The sequence below is a fragment of the Pseudophryne corroboree genome, chromosome 1 (genome assembly GCF_028390025.1).
Source record: "Pseudophryne corroboree isolate aPseCor3 chromosome 1, aPseCor3.hap2, whole genome shotgun sequence".
Classification (NCBI taxonomy): domain Eukaryota; kingdom Metazoa; phylum Chordata; class Amphibia; order Anura; family Myobatrachidae; genus Pseudophryne; species Pseudophryne corroboree.
In genome coordinates, this window is record NC_086444.1 from 333543644 (window position 1) to 333564845 (window position 21202).

The window sequence follows — 21202 nt, forward strand, 5'->3', positions numbered from 1 at the left end:
CATATGCTAATCTTTACATTTTTCTTTAGAAAAATTCTTATTCATATAATTGTTTCTCATTTCACCTCACCAACTTAGACTATTTTGTGCAGATCCATCACATAAAATTCAGATAAAATAAATTAAATTACAGGTTGTAATGTAACAAAATGGGTAAAAAGCCAAGGGGGGTGAACACACACACACACACACACACACACACACACACACACACACACACACACACACACACACACACACACACACAGAGGCGTCACCGGGTGTGGTGACACCCGGCGCGCACCCCTGATCTCCTGCCACGATCGCGGCAAAAGGGGTGTGGCTTCGTGGGGATCCCCCGAATCGTCACTTCGGCGGCGTGCCCAACATCTCCAGAGATGCTGCGCTTTCCCCAGAGACAGTCTCCGTGCGCCGGGTTCTGTAGGAGACTTTCTCACTGCAGCACCTGGCTCCTGTCACTGCGGAGGAGCTGACATTTGCTGTCACCCCCCTCCAGGTGTCACACCCCCCGCACCCGCCTTGTGACGCCGCTGTAAGTATATATATATATATATATATATATATACACACACACACACACACACACACACACACACACACACACACACACACACACACACACACAGTATATATTCTGTATACTGTGTTTTTTTTGTGTTTTTATGATGGCACTTAGGGGTGCTAGTACCAGAGGTGGAACTACCGCCAGTGCAACCAGTGCGTTGCACTGGGGCCCGCCTCTGTCCAGGGGCCCAAAGCATGTAATGAGTCAAACTGACTCATTACATGCCGCTGTGTGCTGCGGGCAACCGCTGCCCGCAGCACACAGCCGCCCGGAGAGGAGCGCAGCGGCACGGGGGTAAGGAGGAGGAGGGAGGTGGAGGAGGGAGCCGCAGCAGCGCTTTGTTACTGGTGGAAGCTCTGCTGCTGCTGCCCCTCTGCTTCACTATAGGTTGTCTTCCGAGAACAGCCTATAGTGAAGCAGAGGGGCAGCAGCAGCAGCGCCTCCACCAATAACACAGCGCTGCTGCGGCTCCCTCCTCCACCTCCCTCCTCCTCCTTCTCTACTGCATGGGAATCGTCAGAAGCTGCACCGAGGAGCCTGAGCCAGCGGAGAGGGTAAGTATAATTCTTCATTCTTTCTGTCTCTTTCTTTCTTTCTTTCTTTTTCTTTCTTTCTTTCTTTCTTTCTTTCTTTCTTTCTTTCTTTCTTTCTTTCTTTCTTTCTTTCTGTCTTTCTGTCTTTCTTTCTGTCTTTGTTGGGACTGCCTGCCGTAATGTGTAAAAATGGGGAATCTGCCTGCCGCATTGTGTAAAAAGGGGGAATCTGCCTGCCGCAATGTGTAAAAAGGGGGACGCTGTCTGCTGTAATGTGTAACAAGGGCACGCTGTCTGCCGTAATGTGTAAAAAGGGGACGCTGTCTGCCGTAATGTGTAAAAAGGGGGACGCTGTCTGCCGTAATGTGTAAAAAGTGTACGCTGTCTGCCGCTATGTTTAACAAGGGCACGCTATTTGCCGTTATGTGTAAAAAGGGGACGCTGTCTGCCGTTATGAGTAAAAAGTGCACGCTGTCTGCCGTAATGTGTAAAAGGGGGACGCGGTCTGCCGTAATGTGTAAAAAGGGGACGCTGTCTGCCGTAATGTGTAAAAAGAGGAATCTGTCCGCCGTAAGGTGTAAAAGGGTCTCTACCTGGTGTAGTGGTGCTACTGTGCGGCGTAATTTGAATAATGGAGACTACTGTGCACCGTTTTATGAACTGGTATTATTTTGTGGCCACACCCCTTCCCCACGAAGCCACGCCACTATGTATTTTTGCGCGCGCCTACGGCGCGCACTGCCCCTGTTTTGCATGCAGGGATGGGGCTCCGATGCCGTTTCTTGCACACAGTGCTAAAATGTCTAGTTACGGCACTGTTGCTAGGTATCCATTTCTCTGGCCCTGAGCAGGTCCCCCCTCACCAGATCCTCTCCAGGGGTGAGGGGGTGGACTTGGATGGGATGGGGGGGCCCAAAGCATTTTGTCGCACCTGGGCCCACTGCTCGCTAGTTCCGCCAGAAACGCATAAAATAAGCATATGCACACTTATCAAGATTGTCGAAGCTACTATAAATCTTACCGGAATTGCGGTCTGTTCAGGGGTGAACACATGCACAGATCCGCTTGCTTTCAGTAAAATCTCTTTCATCGGGATAGTTATAGTGCATATGCTTGATGGTGATAACTGCTTTCACCAGTGAATGGATGGCAGTGGTGCGATCTCATTAATGTGGTCGGCTCTGAATACAAATTGAACTATGAACACAGAATAAGTCTGCAGTTGTGGCGGCTTTATGCACAACTCTGAATTAGGCCCCTTTTTATTCTTCCCCAAGGCAGTGGCATATCTATAATGGGTGCAGGGTCCAGGGGGGCCTACACCGCATACCCTGCACCCATTTTTTTTTTTAATACTCACTTCTCCGGATTGTCCCACCAGCGGCATCTATCCACATATTTCTGGGTAAATGGTGCGGTGGCCATTTTCAAAATGCGCAGTAAGGAAATCTCTGGGAAAATGGCCACCATGCCATTTACCTGGAGATTTGCGCAAGCGCAATAGAGTCTGTGCCCCTCTAGTTATCACTCTATTGCATTGCCAGCTGCAGAGGAGGGGGCTCAGATGGAGGAGGTTGCACATGGACCTCCTCCTCTGTTAAAACACCCTTGTCCCAAGGAATGCTTGTATGTCAGGTTATGGGCTGGATTCAATTAGCCACAAACTTACCGCAAGCTTACAGCTCTGGGCTTTAACGCCTGGAGCTATTCAATTACAAGCCCATAGATTCTGAGTTAAGGGGTCTATTTACCAAGCCTTGGAGAGAGATAAAGCTATACTTGCCACGGATGGCTCCTCAGGTGTGTGCGATAAGAAATTTGCGGTAACTGCAGATTACCACTGGTTGTATTTGATGTGCCCCCGGCACTTAACTTGGGAGCTACAAGCCTGCGATAAGCACCAAACTTATTTGAATTTGGCACTATAACTTTTAAGGGTCTATTTTATGAACATGCAACAAAGATTGTCTCCCGTGGAGATAGAAAATCAGTTTTCGCCACAATAAAATGTCACTGGTGGAGATAGCCGAGTGATACTCAGCTACCTGGACACAGTATCTGGTTGGTTCAGAGATCCAGGTGGCACAAGGGCAGAGATGATTTGGCTAAACTATGTTTAGGCTTAGATGGTGTCTTATTGCCACAGAGGCCCAAAGGAGTTGTAGCAAGCACCATGTTCCTCAGAGGAGGATAGCAGAGCAGCTTCTACTGCCAGACCGAGTATTATTATTTATTACCAGTTATTTATATAGCTCACACATGTTCCGCAGTGCTTTACAGAGAATATTTGCCCATTTACATCAGTCCCTGCCCCAGTGGAGCTTACAATCTGTATTCCCTATCACATGTACATGCAAACACATTCACACTAGGGTTACTTTTGTTGGGAGCCAATTAACCTACCAGTATATTTTTGGACTGTGGGAGGAAACCGGAGTACCCGGAGGAAACCCAAGCAAGGACGGGGAGAATATACAAACTCCACACAGTTAAGGCCATGGTGGGAATCGAGCTCTTGACCTCAGTGCTGTGACACAGTAATGCTAACCATTACACCATCCATACTGCCCTAGTAACACTGGACACAGGCAGCTGTGTGCTCAAACCCAGGACAGTAGGTTTTTATATGTACATCAAACATGTTAAAGCAGCCACATTGCTCTAACACAGCAAAGCATATGTGAGGTAGCAAAGGAGGCTGTGGGGGCACATGGACTGAAGAGAGGAGGTTGGTGTTGGTCAAGTCCCACTAACTACTTCAAGAAGGGCAGAAGCCAGTTTATCGAGAAAGGAGTGTATCTAGGACTGGCAAAGGGTCGGGATTCTCCTAAGACCGAGTCGGGAGGCTAGATTCACCCATGGGGTCAACATCACGGACATCAGAGTCGTAGCTGTCAACTTAATTCTGTTTCACAGTGTGCTAAAAAAAAAGTATGGTTCTTCTTTCCCAGTTACTTTTTAACTACAAGAACCAGACAATGAAAAAGGAACTGGTGCTACATGCACAGGTAATTTGACCTGGAAAAAAAATGAGAAAACTGCATTATCTCACTGTGAAACTATGCTTACAGGTGTACTGGGGGTTTAGCGCAAAGTGCATCATTATGTCTAGTCAGGGGCTTAACAGCTAAGACAAAGGGGTGCTGCAGCTGCTACCTGTGCTACTGCAGGCACTACAGACTTCACAAGTGATTAAATAAAAGTGTAAGGAACAACTGTATTTCCCTTCCCCTATGGGCAATGGGCCTGATACCAGAGATATATAAGCCCGATGGTTTATGTACATCTCCAATGTATGCGGGTCTGCGCATGCGCAGAATGAGGCATCTTTTTCCTGCAGATGTTTGAGTCCATCTCTGAATGAGGCCCTTAAGGTGAGATTAACATGTCATAGTGGTTAGCATGTTACACATGGGTAATAAGGTCGGAATGTCTACGTGTTCGCTATGTCACATCTGAAATGTCGCCATCTCAAATGTTGGCATCCTGGGGATGCCAACGGTTAGGGTTAGGTGCACACCAGGAGGGTTTGGGTAGGGCTGCAGGGGGATGTTAGGGTATAACTGCAAGGAGGGGAGGGTTAGGGTTAGCCACTAGGGGTAGTGTTAGGGGTAGAATACTCTCTAGAATGCCGCTGCTGAGACATTACTGCTAGAACTGCATAGCGCGTGACCGTTGCGGCTGGATAGTGCTGGCGCTGCCATTGCCGCCGGGAGAAGGTAAGACACCACTAGACCACCAGAGACAGTTTGTTGACAGTTCATCATGATGTCAACATATCATCCATGTTGACATGAATGTCGACATTGTTACGGTCAACATGCTAAGCATGTCAGTCTCATTGTCATTGCCTCCCCTGATCGCCCGTTCCTGTTAAAAATATACATATTCATAACTTTTAAATAAAAGGAAAAGCAGTAAAAACATAAAACAAATTACAATTTGTTAAGATAGGTATGTGATGATTTCCAAATGTTACCTCAGTAAAGCAGTGAGCTTCCTCAGACATGGTCTGCAGTCTTCATTAGCGCTACGCAATTAATTTATTGCCAAGGAAAGCTTGGGATAAGTTAGGTACAGTAGATCTCTCGCAGAGATGTTAATAACCCAGAATATAAGCAATCACTGTGCAATTTATTCCAGCCATAGATCAAAGTTCTTAGTCCCTTTGGGACCATTGTTAGCTTCCTTGATATATGGCTGCAATAAATTGTACACCTTAAGCTGAATACATTATTGTGCCTTGAATTTCAATGTCAGCAGAACTGTGTACTATTTTTGCCAAGGCTAACTATAGTTATTGTAAGATCACTGTATTACTTACTAACTTCCTGTTAAGACAGTGTTATTAATTTAATGTGCATGATTTGGGACACTAGCAGTTTTGTACCTTGCTTGGGGACAGAAGGCAGGCTGGACTTCCATTGGAGATGAATGACAGCTGTCTCTGCAGCCACAGTAGTTCCTTCTGGGACTGTTTCAGCAAATGCTCTATATCACTTGGCTTTTGACCCATTAATCCTTCCTGCGTTGAAAGAAGCAGAAAGGAGATCAGATGACTTCAGTGGATTGAAAACAGCAATCTCTTTAATTTACATTAACTAATAATTTTTTTTTTTTTTTTATTAATTATAATGGATAACTTGCATAAAAAACAGCAGTGTCACATTGGAGCAAGTGATAATATAGTGTGCAGTTCTACAAATAAAAATAGGCAGTGTACACCCAAAATTTCTGCAGTTCAAAGAGCACCTTGCATACAACTACAGAGTATGCCAGATAACTTCCTGGCTGCCCCTTTCCCCAAGACGCACTGGCGTATCTATAATGGGTGCAGTGTGTGTGGTGCACACGAACCCCTGGGTCCAGAGGGGGCCCACACCGCACACACTGCACCAATTTCTTCTATACTTACTGTTCCGGCGTCCTTCGGCGACTGTGTCTGGGCCCCCTCCTCTCCTGTAGCCATCACCGCCGCTGCTAGTGCACTGAGCACTAGAGACTCTGGCACAGTGCCAGAGTCTACAGCGCATGTGCAGGACTCCCAAAAAAAAGGGTGCAGCTGCCATTTTTTCGAAGTCCTGCGCATGCGCTGTAGACTCTGGCACTGTGCCAGAGTCTCAGTGCTGAGAGTGCTAACAGCGGCGGTGACGGCTACAGGAGAGGAGGGGGCCCACACACGGAGTCTGCACATGGGTCCCCTCCTCTCTAGAAATGCCTCTGCCAAGATGGCACAGCGGAAGGCGGGCAGGTGCATAGTGTGCATAGTGGGCCGGTACACTTTCAGTGGTTCTGAGCTACCCACAGCTACACTCTGCATATATATTGCTGGCTGTATGAGGCAGGCAGGGCCGGATTAACAATGGGGCTGATGGAGCTGCAGCTCCAGGCCCCCTTTTGAAAATAGGCCCATAGCATCTGGTGCGCTGCTGCTGTAGACAGGAAAAATATATTTTCCTCCTACAGCATCCTGCCTGTGGTCGTCGGGGGTTCACCTCACCAGCTGGCATCAACCCAGAAGGACAAATAGCCCCCGTAAGAAAAAACAAGGCGGCGCAGTGTAAGGGATGGATTCACTAGCACCCCCACCCCACATACGCACACACATGGCGCCGCATCTAAACCATATGACATCAGGATGAATGACGTTGCAAATGTGCCGCCCGGCTGCCACCGCACCCGCAGGAGTGACGAGTGAGTGAGTGAGCAAGACAGAGCAGCATTGTTGGGAAGCTCTTCCTGAAGGCGGCCCAGGCTTGGCAGACTGTCTGATCCTCATGAGGTGAGGTATCAGTCCTGCTGGCTGCCAGCAGGTGTAACTGCGCTGCTAATACAATTAATTAGAACTAAGGCACTGATTATATATATATATATATATATATATAGAGAGAGAGAGAGAGATATCTATCTATCTATCTATCTATCTATCTATCTATCTATCTATATATCTATCTATATATATATATATATATATATATATATATATCACTGTAGCTCGGTACTCCAATACGGGTACAATAAATACTTGCTGCGGTGCCCTCCGTAGGTTAGTGGTTTGGCCCCAAAATAGTAGCGGTAATCAGCGGCACTCTACGGACTAGGTACGGCTAAAATGACATACTTTATTAGTCCAACAGCATTTCAGGGTCCAACCCCTTCATCTGGGACAAGTGTTTTGGTTAGACCCCGAAACGCTGTTGTACTAATAAAGTATGTCATTTTAGCTGTATCCAGTCTGTGGAGTGCTGCTGATTACCGCTAACACACACACACACACACATATATATATATATATATATATATATATAATGATTCAGCAGGTGCCGGCTCTCCCAATTGCTCCAAATAACGCACCGGGTGCCCGCATGTGGGAATTTCAATACATAGACGGGTTGGTGCGGCACTCGCGGCGACTTTCAATAAATACACTTTAGACAGCAAGAAGTTAGCAACGTTTCAATGCTTTAAGCATTTTCCTCAGGCTTACAAACAGTACAAGAAAGAACACTCACCTAAATAGCAGTAACACCACTGTGCATCGCGCCATGAATCCGGAACCGGGATTGAAGCCCGCCCAGTGACGCTGACGTCGGTAAAACCAACGTCATCATTGTGCTCCCGTCACCATAACAACGCATCAACTAACATAGGAATCTGCACATAGTGAAAATTCATCATAATGAGAGCATGTATCCTTAGAATGCATATACTACAACATTACCATGTAAAAGCAGATATCAGTACCAAAATTTTAAAGTGAATAAATATTAGTACGGTACTTAAAGTAAACAAATATCTAGAAAATACATATTGATATAAGAATACAGCGATTCTGGACCCTAAGTTGACAAAAAGCAGTTTAATCCTAATTGCTCATTTAGGCCTCGCGGGGACACTGTGTCCAAACGCTGTATCCACTGGGTCTCTAGTCTCAACAGTTTGAGTCCTCTATTCCCCCCTCTGAGTGACGGCTGGACCTGATCTATCATCCGGTATTTAAGAGATGTAAGGGGGTGCCGTGCAGTGACAAAGTGTCTGGCCACTGGCTGATCACTTTTGCCAGTGGCTATGGCTGCTTTTATTGCAGACCTGTGGGCTGTCATACGTTCCTTAAAGGTTCTCTCAGTTTTGCCTATGTATGACAGCCCACATGGGCAAATTAATTGATAAACCACATACCTCGAGCTGCACATAAGTCGATACCTAATGTGGTATGTCTTGCCGGTATGTGGGTGTTGGAACGTACTGCCAGATATTAAATACTGGCAGGTGGTACAGGTGCACTTGTAGCATCCCTTCCTGCCTCCAAAAAACGATGGCTGCTGTACTGGATTATAAACATCTGATTTAACCAGGATATCACGCACATTTTTTGCGCGTTTATAACTGGGCATTAACCTAGTATGCTGCAACTGAAGTTCTGGATCAGACTGAATCAAATGCCAATGTTTTTTTTAACAGTCCCCACAATAGAGCGGCTAACTGAGTTAAAACTATTCACCCATGGCATGACACTTTGTTGATTTTTTTCTTTGTGTGCCTGTAACAAATTGCAACGATCAAGCCCCATGGCCTTACTTTTGACCTGATCTAATAGAATTGGACTATATCCTCGATTTAAAAATTTCTGGTACATTTCGTCTATCTGACTGGCGGCCAATACTGGGTCCGACGTAATCCTTTTAACTCGCAGGAACTGGGAGTAAGGTAACCCACGTTTAAGGGGCAACGGATGACAACTTGTAAAATGCAATAAGTTATTTCTGTCGGTAGGCTTTGAGTAAAGGGAGGTGATGATCTTGTTGTTAACTATAGATATTTGTACATCTAAAAATTGGATAGTATTAGGTTCAATGGAATAAGTGAGTTTAATGGGGTGCTCTTTGGTATTATGGTTGTCAATCGTCGCCATTAATAACTCTCTAGGACCTCGCCAGATGATCAATAGGTCATCTATATACCTACCAAAAAATAAGATGTACTGAGAAATTTCTGTGTCAACAAAAAACAACTCTTCTTCTACCCCAAACATGTAAATATTGGAGTACGATGGGGCCACACTGGACCCCATCGCACACCCCCGGCATTGCAGATAATATTTGCCGTCATATAAGAAGTAATTCTTCAATAACGTCATCTCAAGCAATCTGAGACAAAAAGGGATATCTGGTCCCTCATAATCTGGTTGAGCATTCAAAAATGAATCAACTGCTGCTAGGCCCCCATCATGAGGGATGACCGTATATAAACTCTGCACATCAATTGTGCAGAGTAATGTATCGGTCGGCAATACAGGTAGAGCCTCAAGGCGTCTAAGCAAAGTACTGGTATCCAATAAATACCTAGGCATTCTCTGTATGTATGACTGAAAAATATCATCCAAGAAAATAGACACAGGTTGAAACAAGGAACCCCTGGCCGATATAATGGGTTGGCCAGGGGGCTTGTTCAACCTTTTATGGATTTTTGGTGTAGTGTAGAGTAGTGGTACTACAGGGTGTGAAGGAATAAGGGCATCTTTCACATCAGGTGGCATGAGTCCAGCAGAGACTGCAGAGTCTAAGCACTCCGTGAGATCTCTGGTATATTGTCCCGTAGGGTCGCTGGTTAATTTGCGGTAGGTGTTGCCATCGCTAAGTTGACGTGATATCTCTTCCTTGTAGTCTTCTAAATTTTGGATCACAAGGGCTCCCCCTTTATCTGCAGGTCTAAAGATAAGATCTTTATTGACTGCTAATTTACTGAGTGCTTCTCTTTGACCTTTGGTAAGATTATCGCGAACTAAGGGGGGATGGTTCACCAACCTTTAAGGAACGTATGACAGCCCACAGGTCTGCAATAAAAGCAGCCATAGCCACTGGCAAAAGTGATCAGCCAGTGGCCAGACACTTTGTCACTGCACGGCACCCCCTTACATCTCTTAAATACCGGATGATAGATCAGGTCCAGCCGTCACCCAGAGGGGGGAATAGAGGACTCAAACTTTTGAGACTAGAGACCCAGTGGATACAGCGTTTGGACACAGTGTCCCCGCGAGGCCTAAATGAGCAATTCGGATTAAACTGCTTTTTGTCAACTTAGGGTCCAGAATAGCTGTATTCTTATATCAATATGTATTTTCTAGATATGTATTTACTTTAAGTACCGTACTAATATTTATTCACTTTAAAATTTTGGTACTGATATCTGCTTTTACATGGTAATGTTGTAGTATATGCATTCTAAGGATACATGCTCTCATTATGATGAATTTTCACTATGTGCAGATTCCTATGTTAGTTGATGCGTTGTTATGGTGACGGGAGCACAATGATGACGTTGGTTTTACCGACGTCCGCGTCACTGGGCGGGCTTCAATCCCGGTTCCGGATTCATGGCACGATGCACGGTGTTACTGCTATTTAGGTGAGTGTTCTTTCTCGTACTGTTTGTAAGCCTGAGGAAAATGCTTAAAGCATTGAAACGTTGCTAACTTCTTGCTGTCTAAAGTGTATTTATTGGAAGTCGCCGCGAGTGCCGCACCAACCCATCTATGTATGTATATATATATATATGTACATATATATATATATATATATATATATATACATACATTATATATATATATACACATTATATATATATATATATACATATACATACATACATACATACATACATACACATATATATATATATATTTTATTTATTTTTTAATTTATTTTATTTATTATAAACATCAGTGCCTCCAGGGCGGTAACTGGGGTAGGGCAGACATTTGCACTGAGTGCTCCATCCACTGTCACCTGGATTGGCCACCCTGGTATGTTCTACTGGTTGCAGCGCTGTCTGCTGTCCCGTGTGTGCTCGGTCATCACTGCTTGAATGGAACTTCCAGGTATAGGCATTGGCTGAGCACGCTCAGCAACAGGGAGCAGTGCTGTAAGCTCCGTTACCACATGGTGCACTGGCGGCCGTGGTGTGTCATCAATCAGGCAAAGGGAACAGTTCTGTGAATTGTTCTGTGACAATGCAGCGCCATGTGTGCGGACAGGGACACACACATGCATAAGGAGCTCTTACTGTGGTGTGACATGTATAAGTGGCTCTTACTGTGGTGTAATTTGAATAATGGACACTACTGTGCAGTGTAATGAGAATTGGTATATTTTAAATATGGGGGTGAAGGAGGCACTAATTCCCTTTCTTGCACAGGGCACCAAAATGTCTAGTTACGGATCTGAATGCCACGTTTATATTATCAAATGTTATTTAAATATATGAAATTATTAAGAAATATATGAAAATATAAATGTGTACTGTATATAATATATATATTCAATAAATATATATTTGTACTGTATATTTAAAAAAATAGAGCTCATGTATGATTTTTCTCACATATTTATTTTATATATATATATGACAAAAATTACTTGAAATTTTAATACAAACAAAGACATATAAAACACATAAAAAACATAAGGATTGGACCCGTACAGTATAAAAAATTATAAAAGCTTATCTGTAATCCTTTTATAATTTTTTATACTGTACGTGTCCAATCCTTATGTTTTTTATGTGTTTTATATGTCTTTGTTTGTATTAAAATTTAAAAAATACACTATGGGCTCTTCTTCCCATCTTCGAGAGACTCTATTTTACTTTTAAGGGTCCCCAATATGAACCTCAGGAGAAGAACCCTTAAAGACACTCCTACATGCAAGTTTTACAAGTTCTGAGGGTACTTATTTTTATACTACCCTAGGCAGTGGGCACTTTTTCACTGTCATTCAATTGTGACACTGGGTGCAATATTTATCTAATAGGCACAATCACTAATCACACCCGATATTAATCTATGCACACCTTCGTATATGCTGGCAATATTACACTATTTTGTGGTATTCTTCTGATTTTCATACGGACCGTCCACGGAGTCAGTGGGTAGGCTTGAAAACCGGCATCAGGAGAAATACGATATAAACTACATGCTCGATATTTACATGGGATGCGGTACGCATATTATTATTTAATTTCCACTTGGAGTTTGCACAACACAGAAGGCGCTGGGTTCTACCATTCTGTACATTTTATCTAATTGGAGTTTTGAAATAGAGTCCACAAAAGAGGACCTTTCTAGCAGCCCCCTGAATAGGGGAAGTGTTGTTGAACTGTTTATTTATATACTTACTAGTCTTGGTATCTAGGTAGCAGCGCTATTTGCACCATTGTTTTGTATATATATATATATATATATATATATATATATATACACACACACACACACACACACACACACACACACACACACACACACACACACACAAGGTGTACAGTGGTGCGCAGAATCACTAACATTAGACTTTGTAAACTATCCTTTGTGGGTGAGGGTGCACTATTGATTGAAGCGCTAATCTTTCAAAACTTTTGTATTGTATACAGTATGTAAGATCCTCAGTTCCCAACAGAGGGCACTCACCAGTCCAAAAAAACAGACAAAAAAGGTTTTATTTGCACATCAAAGTCACCAACATAGTGTCGACGTTTCAAACCAGCGGGACTTTCTCAAGACAGCCATAAGAGATATCCAGTTGGCATGCCAGATGTAAGCATACTGACACTACCTACCGGGCCCCCTTATAAAGCACTCTGTAATTAGTCAATTACCTACTTACCGGAAGTAGAATGAACATACATATACGACATTCCAATGTCCAATATATCCACAATATTTACAAATCCCTCAACATCTGTGACATCGGCTTGAAACTGACCACCATAGGACACACATACACAAGATAGTATACATAAAGAAACAAATACGATTAGAGTCAGCTGTTCGCCGCACCCCCGGTGATACCGGAAGTGCATCATTTGCGTTCCACCAGTCATCGAGTTTGCGTTCCACCGCCGATGATCTAGCGGCAGCGCCATTCAGAAAAGTGTAGTACTCTATTCACGAAGCAAGTAACGTATGCTGTGTCACCTCAATATCTTTATAGTACTCACATCCATCAAGGCTATATAGGCCAACAGCGATGTCACCGAGCAGTGACCAGCTCAGTTACGTCACTACCCGGAAATGTGTCATGTGCGTTCCACCAATACCCTGGTCTGCGTTCCACCGCATACACCTTACAGGCGGAGCCAGACCAGGAATGAGTGTGGTGTTATTACTTATATAAACAACTGTACAGTATACTATACAAACAATGTCCATATTACATACTGAAAAAAGATTAGTATCATATATGTACTAATATGTTAAAATGACACTAGCACACAACTTATATATCAATCCATATAGCAAATATAGAGGATCTAGCCTCCTATCCATCCATCGTGTGTCATTCAGCACATGTCACAGTGTTGATCAAGCTAAACAAAGGGGCCCGATAGAGACCAACCACAAATCACCATATTAGTGAAATCCATAACAATCAATATCACACATAATACAGAATATTAGTGTAAAATACCCAAAAGCTAGAAAAGTTAAAAAACAATAAAAAATTAAGAAAAAGTTTTTTTTACATTTTTTTTTAGCATTTTTTTTTAAATACAATAACATTGTGCCTCTCCCAATCGAAACTAATAGGAATCAAATGATGATTCCCATGAACACGAACTACTCATAATCCAAACTCGACTAGTGAATAAAGATGTTGAACGGATTATGATTATTTAAACCACGAGGAGCAATAGTGTCATGTTTATGGATCCAACATGATTCATACTTTTTCAATGCAAGGACACGATCTCCATCCCTCAATGGCTCGGGTATCTGGTCAATGACCATACATCGAAGTGAGGCAACTTGATGATTTTGTAGAAGAAAGTGCTTGGCCACAGGTTTGTCAGTCTCACCTGTATCAATGGCCTGTCTAATGGAATATCTATGATTGGCCATTCTGTCCCTGAATGGTCTCTTGATCATGCCGATATAATAAAGACCACAGGGACAGATCACCAAATAGACTACGAAAGCACTTGTACACGTCAGATTGTGCTTAATCGGAATTTTAGTGCCATTGTGTGGGTGGCGAAATTCCTTGCCACCTGCCCTCAGCCACTGTTCTGTCTGCGTCCCCTCAGCTGCCATTGTGCCTGCCTCCAGTGCCAGATTAAGGTCCTCATGGGCCTGGAGCTGAAATGTATGAAGGGCCTATTGTGTGCTACCGCAGGAGGTGTGACCTGCATGGTACATTCATTCTATACCACATAACAATGGACCCCATAGCAGCTGCACTCACTGCACCTATGGTAGCTAAACCCTTGGCCCTCATGCTGATGCTCGTTCCCCCCTACGATGTGCAGGACAAGTGGCAAAGGTCTCGTGCACTGGTCGAGAAGTTCCTTGGTGAGAGAGGTGGATTTTTTTCAGAGTACGATGCTGAGGACGTCGGCCGGAAGTATCGGAGTCTCCACGGGGAAACAGAAGCTTTGTGAGCGCAGGAGCCCTAGTGAACCGGAGAGCAGAGCAGCAGTGACAGATGCTGATCCCTGAGACCTGCCCACCTAATGGACTGCCTGATTGCTGCATATTGCCTGCTAATCAGAACTGACAAGCCCCTGCTACTCACACCCGCTGCTAGTTACTGCAGAAAGAGGCAGATGTACTAAGCCTTGGAGAGTGATAAACTACCAACCAGTCAGCTCCTAACTGTTATTTTGCAAACACAGCCTGTAACATGGTAGTTAGGAGCGGATTGGCTGGTACTTATCTCATCTCTCCCACAGCCTCCATCCTTCTTACTGTACCTGTCACCTCCAGCACCTGCAGACAGAACAACCCGCTACCCAGCCAGCTGTCCATCACCATCAGCTGCCACTCGGCAGACTGGACACCATATCTGCTGATGTTTGAGAGCAAGAGTCCCAGTAGCCACCAAAAGTCAAGAGGACAGTGGAAGGGGAGGGTTAGGGGTTAAAATACTCATCGGGATCTGTAGGGATTCTAAACAACGAATGCTACTGCTGACTGTCGGGTTTCCGACCGCCAGGATTGTAATACCATCCCAAGAGACAGCTATAGAGTGGGCAATCAGGGATATACAAATGTAGCCAGACCCAGCTTACCCACGATGCATATGCATGCATCATGGGTGCGACTAGCAGTGCCCGGCTGCGACTATTCTAATAAGTCTATGGATAGCGGGTACACGTACACCGCAGCAAATGAGTCATAGGTGCGCCTAGTTGCAGCCAAGCTGAGCTTGGCTATATCTGTATGTAGGTAGGACTCAAGGACACCATAGTGAGATATGAAAAAAAGCCAGGGTCAATTGATTGCATTTGCCTCTCAGGCTGTGGGTTGTGGCATAGGTGGATAGTGAGAGGGCACATTGAATTGTAAAGCGGGGGCATGGCTACCATGAAGCAATGTAGCATGAATCGCATCATTGGCTGTCCAGAACCCCCCCTTTTCTCGGGAAGGGCACTGTGCAAAACCCACAGGGCCAGGAGACTTACATTCTCTTACGGGTAGATGGGAGCAGCCCCCGAGACTCGGGAGACTCCTGGACGTTTCGGGAGAGTATGCAAGTCTGCTAGAGAGGTAATAATTCATTCCAATCGGGGCTCAGTACACACTCCTCTGACTCCTGATGCTGAGCCTGCAAAAGAGGCTCAGCCAATAGAGACACTTCAGCAGGAATAACTGCCTCTGCTGCACTATCCTTATAACTGCCAGGCCAGCATCTTCATATTGCAATTAACAGTTTAGACACAGACCCGGGGAACAATCAGAATTTGCAGGCCCCTCTCACCAGGTCCCTGGGCTCTGCCTGCTCTTAAGGAAGGGTTTTTTTTTTTTTTGTTTTATTTAAAGTGCATTAAAATGACCTGCATGGTGGCCAGTCACCTGTGTAACCTGCCTAATAGGCAATGTGGCCTTGCTCACAAAGACAGTGCAAACCATTTAAGTGCAGTATACAGGTCTGAATTATGGCTTGTAGGGGCCCCTGTGACAATGAAGTTGTGGCGGCTCACACCAATAAAATTGACCCCTTGCCACCAGCATTGCAGCGCAGTACATCATGTCCACAGTGCTTACGACAGTGATATCCCCGCCCACACATCTCGCCCGCTATGCCCCTTACCGGCAGCTTCACAACATAGTACATCATGTCCGTGACACTGCCGGCTGTGCCATGAGAATCAAAATGAAAGACGTATTCCCCCCCCCCCCCCCCCCGCTTAAAATGGGATGTATTTGATAATAGAGGACCCGCCCCAAACAGCACCACAAAATAAAGACAATGGGGTAAATTGTCTTGGTTCTAAACCAAAACCAACATTTACAGATGTACATTGCCATCATTTAGATGTGTAACTTCTGACTATTTACAGTATCATAAGTCAAGTTTCAGCCTCAACTGAAACCCAACAGCGATGTCAGCCGGATTTTGCAGTTCAGTTTAAAACCGATGCCAAATCGTAGTTACAAAACGGTGACATACTTGTCCAAAGAGAAGCAATGCAGCAATTACTACATGTTAGTGTTAAAGACAAAAAAAGTGTAGGGTCCCCCCCAAATCCATAAACTCTCAGCCTGCACTGGTATGGGAATATAGGGGGAAAAGACGGTGTGGAGATCCCCCTATGTTCCTCTAATCTACACCAGGATGAAGTAGCCACAGATATAATGCTACAGCAGGGAGACACACAGCATGGGTACCCCTATCATAACATTGACCAGCTCCAAACTGGTCATCCCAAGGCAAGAATGTTCCCCCCCCCCACACCCGTGGATCCCCCAGGCCTGGGCTATTCCCTGCACACCTATTGCTCTAAATACAGTTTTTTTGAAAGTACATTTTAGACTGCTAGTAAATTTATCCCAATGAATATATGATAATTTCTTTGCTAACCAATCTTAAGCACTCTTGCCATAATGCTTTTACCTTGAGACATCCAAGTCTGGTTCTTAGCTCATCACACTCCACCTGCAGGAGCCGAATCTCCACTTCCCTCTCTGATTCTTTATTGGGACAAGGAGAGTGAGCAGGTCCTCCATTTACTGAGCGCATGGCCTGTTTTGTTGGTGGCCTCTTTGCCACTGTTGTGGAAGTTTTATTCTGTAATTATAACCAAATAAAATCTAAATTATTTTGAATTAAAAACAACCAGATTATCTTTCATTTTACTTTGTCAGCTGTCGCAAATTATTCATGCAAGAGTCTATACATGATGAGTAAACAATAAGAACCAATAGGAATAAACCTGAGGGAGGGAAAGGAAGAGTGCAGTAAGAAATATTCTCCATAGCGTATATTCTCCATAAGCAGTAAAAAGTATGGAGAAGTGAGCCAGTGGAGTAGTTGGCCTTGGCAACCAATCAGCAGCTACGTATAATTTTTTAGAATGTATTTTAGAAAGGTTACCTAAACACTGATTGGTTGCTTCATGAATAGACCCCCAAAGATGATACTGTATGCCTGATATCAGGGCCGTTTCTTGGGGCAGGCGAGCAGTGCAACCGCACTGGGCGCCCGCCGCGGCACTAACTGTGGCTCCCTGCTTCCCCCTCCTATTTCTCCCCGAGTAACCCGGGGGCGGAGTTTCACGGAATGACGCGGTTGCGTCGTTACGTCACGATGCAACCCCGTCACTCTGCGAAACTCCCCCCCCCCCCCGAGCGGAGTACAGAGGGGGATCCAAGTTAAAAAGAGGGAAAGGCCGGTGCGACTGGTGAGGCGGGCCGAAGAGCGGTAATCGCCTCTGTAAGTATTCTCTCTCTCTCTCTCTCTCTATGTGTAAAATGGGGACACCTGTCGTAATGTGGGAAATGGGGACTCTTGCCTGACGTAGTGTGGTGATTTAATGTATCAAGGGCATTGCAGTGTGTGGTATAATATGGTGCAGGGGGCATTAGTGTGTGGGGCTTAATATTGTAGAATTTTTTTTTCCTGTGGTGGTCGTGATCTGTTGGAGCAGGGTCAAAAACTGGATTGTGAGGTAGTCTTTTCAGACGAGGCCATGCCCATTTAAATGAGGTCACACCCATTTAGATGAGGCCACGCCCCTTGTCGGTTTGCGCGCACAAGTTTTTTTTCTTATCTAGGTGTGTGTGTGTGGGGGGGGGGGGGGGGAGGGGGCGCACATTTTTTTAATGTCATGGGGGGGCGCATTTTTAAATCTCGCACTGGGAGCCAAATTGGCTAGAAACAGCCCTGCCTGATATGAAAGGTCCTGGACCACTGCATTAGTAATTACCTAAAAAAAACTGACTTTCAATGGGCTTTTCAGCATTTTTGTAAATTTGTGTTAAGCTGTATACACTTTTCCAGCGTTCTAAACATTTCCAGACATCCTGTACAACAAACTCACATTTTTGTTTCTAAATGTGACAGCTACACAGACAGCACACCTCACAAATGTTTTGATGGATTTACATACATGATTTTGTTTCAGCACTGTAATGGAGAGCACTAAATATGGCATACACTAGGCTGATGTTGAGTTGAATGCAAGTCACCCGCAATTGCTTTAACATTGCTTGCATAGAAAAAATGTGGCTATAGTATTCTTCCGTATGCAGTAGTATGAGTCTAGTATGAGTCTAGGAGACCACATTGCCCTATCCATATACTTGCTTTCATAACCATTATTATCAGTGCGCTCTTGCAGCAGCCTTATCCTTGGGTCAAGAGATTAGTCTAAACATAGTGATATCATCTCACATGCACATATCCGCATTGCTCGCAGTTCCATCAACTTGACAAACTTAACCCTGGATAAACAACCTACATGCGGCTGCCCCATTGCCATCCTATTACATCCATTCAGTTGCAAGTGGAATTGCGTACAATTCTGAATCAACTTATACTGTATGTGTGCACTCTGCTACAGAATAAGGGTCATTCAGATCCTGAAGGACCTGCATCATTATGCGTAAAGTGGCGATGTTCAGTACATTGCACATGCACAGGACTCAATCTGCACGTGAGTGAGCGGGTCCAGTGATGTAGGAGCAGAAAGGCAGCAAACTGACAGCCTCCATTTCCTAAAATGGAGTTGTGTTGCAGCCGTTTATGGGGAGTGAAGAGGCCAAGGATCTCCGTGGTTGCACGGAAGAGATTTCCATTGCATGTGCGACAGGCAGCTTACGCATCCCCATCGGTGCACAACTTGCATGATGGTGAGTGAGTGATCCGAAGCCTGCATCCTAGGACGCAGGTCGGATCACTACTGCAGCAGGAAACATCTACATGTAAAAGACCCCACCTGCTGCATTACCATACAAAGCTATCGCTGCTGCATCCAAGGAGGAAAATAGAGGCATGTTGCAGCCGTTTAGGGGGAGTGAAGAGGCCAGGGATCTCCGTGGTTGCACGGAGGAGATTTCCATTGCGTGTGGGACAGGCAGCTTACGCATCCCCATCGGTGCACAACTTGCATGATGGTGAGTGAGTGATCCGAAGCCTGCATCCTAGGACGCAGGTCGGATCACTACTGCAGCAGGAAACATCTACATGTAAAAGACCCCTCCTGCTGCATTACCATACAACGCTATCGCTGCTGCTTCCAAGGAGGAAAATGGAGGCATGTTGTAGCCGTTTAGGGGGAGGGAAGAGGCCAGGGATCTCCGTGGTTGCACAGAGATTTCCTGGCCTCTGCGACGGGCAGCTTACGCATCCCCATTGGTGCCCAACTCGCCCGATGGTGAGTGAGTGAGCCGATGCCGGCGTCATAGGATGCAGGTCAGATCACTACTGCAGCAGGATACATCTACTTATAATAGACCCATCCTACTGCATTACCATACAGCGCTATTACTGCTGCTTCCAAGGAAGTGACAGAAACCACATCTGAATGACCCACAATATGTGTAATGTGAGCAAATACAAGAGTAACCTGCAAATCAGATTAGTATTCACCTCTACATCACCCCCATTATGTTCTTTGCAAATGTGGAAATTGCATTTGAAAAAACTCACATCACCTGTAGCATAATAACAGCACAGTCTGAGATGCAGCCTACATGCACAACAAGGGTGTTAAATAAATAAAATAACAAGACCTCACACATGTGTAATATTTGCTTGGCCAGCCAGATTGCTGCTCATCTTGAATGTCTGAACGTCTGAACATCTGTTCTGCCGTTATCAAAGGCAGTGCATCAAACCTAACACCCCCAAACCTGTTTCAGCTGCTGAAGTACCCTTTAGAAAGTGTAGGGATTTTTGGCTTCTTGCTAGTTGGCAGATGCAAACAACCATACACTCTGATAGCTACTACTGGCTTCATTCATAAAATGACTTCTATGAAGATGAATTGGAGTACTTTTATGAATAATGCAGGATGTAGATGTACTTTAGTCTGGAAGAGGGGGGGGGGGGGACACTTTTTGGGGATTTTTTTCCCTGTAATATAGGCCCTGCGTTGACCAACCTGGGAGCTATTTTTCACTATGATGATCATGGTTTCTCAAAGTATAGTGAGAATTAATGCTGTATGGTACTAATGCCAGTTATATGATTTGCAGAGCTTTCTCTTTCTGCTTGTTGTATACTGGAGTCAGTCAAAGGGGGAGGTGTTTTCTCCCCCTGGAAATGGCAGCCCATTAGCCATAATGAGAAAGGGCTTTCAATGGGAAGCCACTACTCTATCATGCCAATGTTAGGTAGCTTCCAGTATCTGCAGCCAATGCGGTCCCTAAAAGCTGTGGGTTTTTTTTTGGTCATGCATGTTTTTTTTCTTCCCTTTTAGATATTTCTGGTATCAGCAATAGAACAAAGTCCAGACAGACCTGAGAACCAAACGGAACTGCATCCTTGGAAACTACCCTCCTTTAAAAAAAACATAGGAGCCGCCACTGGAGCCAACAATTATATCTGTGGTATGTGTGCTGGGGAGTGATCATAAAGCAGCTTTGTTTGCAGTTCTTCTTGCCACAATCACCAATATGGTGGTCTGTCTGCCTATGAACAGCAAATTTCCAATAATTTGACTACCTATCAAATTTCAAGATCAAGTTCTATAAATTAATAGTCTTCAAACTTGAACATCAGTCCAAATTACAAAAGGGCTTCAATCAACATTTGACTTAAAATGGCACCCATCTTAAATATGTTTAGAAATTAAACCTTTCCTCCCCTACTGACCAATTTACAATCAG

The 21202-nt window shown here is 44.6% G+C and overlaps 1 protein-coding gene and 1 long non-coding RNA gene across 26 annotated transcripts in view; one reads left to right on the forward strand and one right to left on the reverse strand.

The window, feature by feature from the left end:
* Positions 1–21202, reverse strand: part of RIMBP2 (RIMS binding protein 2) — a 1046283-nt gene that overhangs the window by 679964 nt on the left and 345117 nt on the right. For all 23 annotated transcript variants that reach the window (XM_063964621.1, XM_063964623.1, XM_063964618.1 and 20 more), the window contains exons 4-5: positions 16986–17159; positions 5489–5623 (exon numbers count right to left, since the gene is read on the reverse strand). In XM_063964621.1, coding sequence (XP_063820691.1) covers positions 5489–5623; positions 16986–17159 — 309 coding nt within the window. The remainder of the gene's footprint in view (positions 1–5488; positions 5624–16985; positions 17160–21202) is intronic.
* LOC135069015 (uncharacterized) overlaps positions 6774–21202 on the forward strand; it is a 109208-nt gene continuing 94779 nt past the window's right edge. For all 3 annotated transcript variants that reach the window (XR_010255211.1, XR_010255223.1, XR_010255217.1), the window contains exons 1-2: positions 6774–6880; positions 20794–20923. This is a non-coding gene — a long non-coding RNA (uncharacterized LOC135069015). The remainder of the gene's footprint in view (positions 6881–20793; positions 20924–21202) is intronic.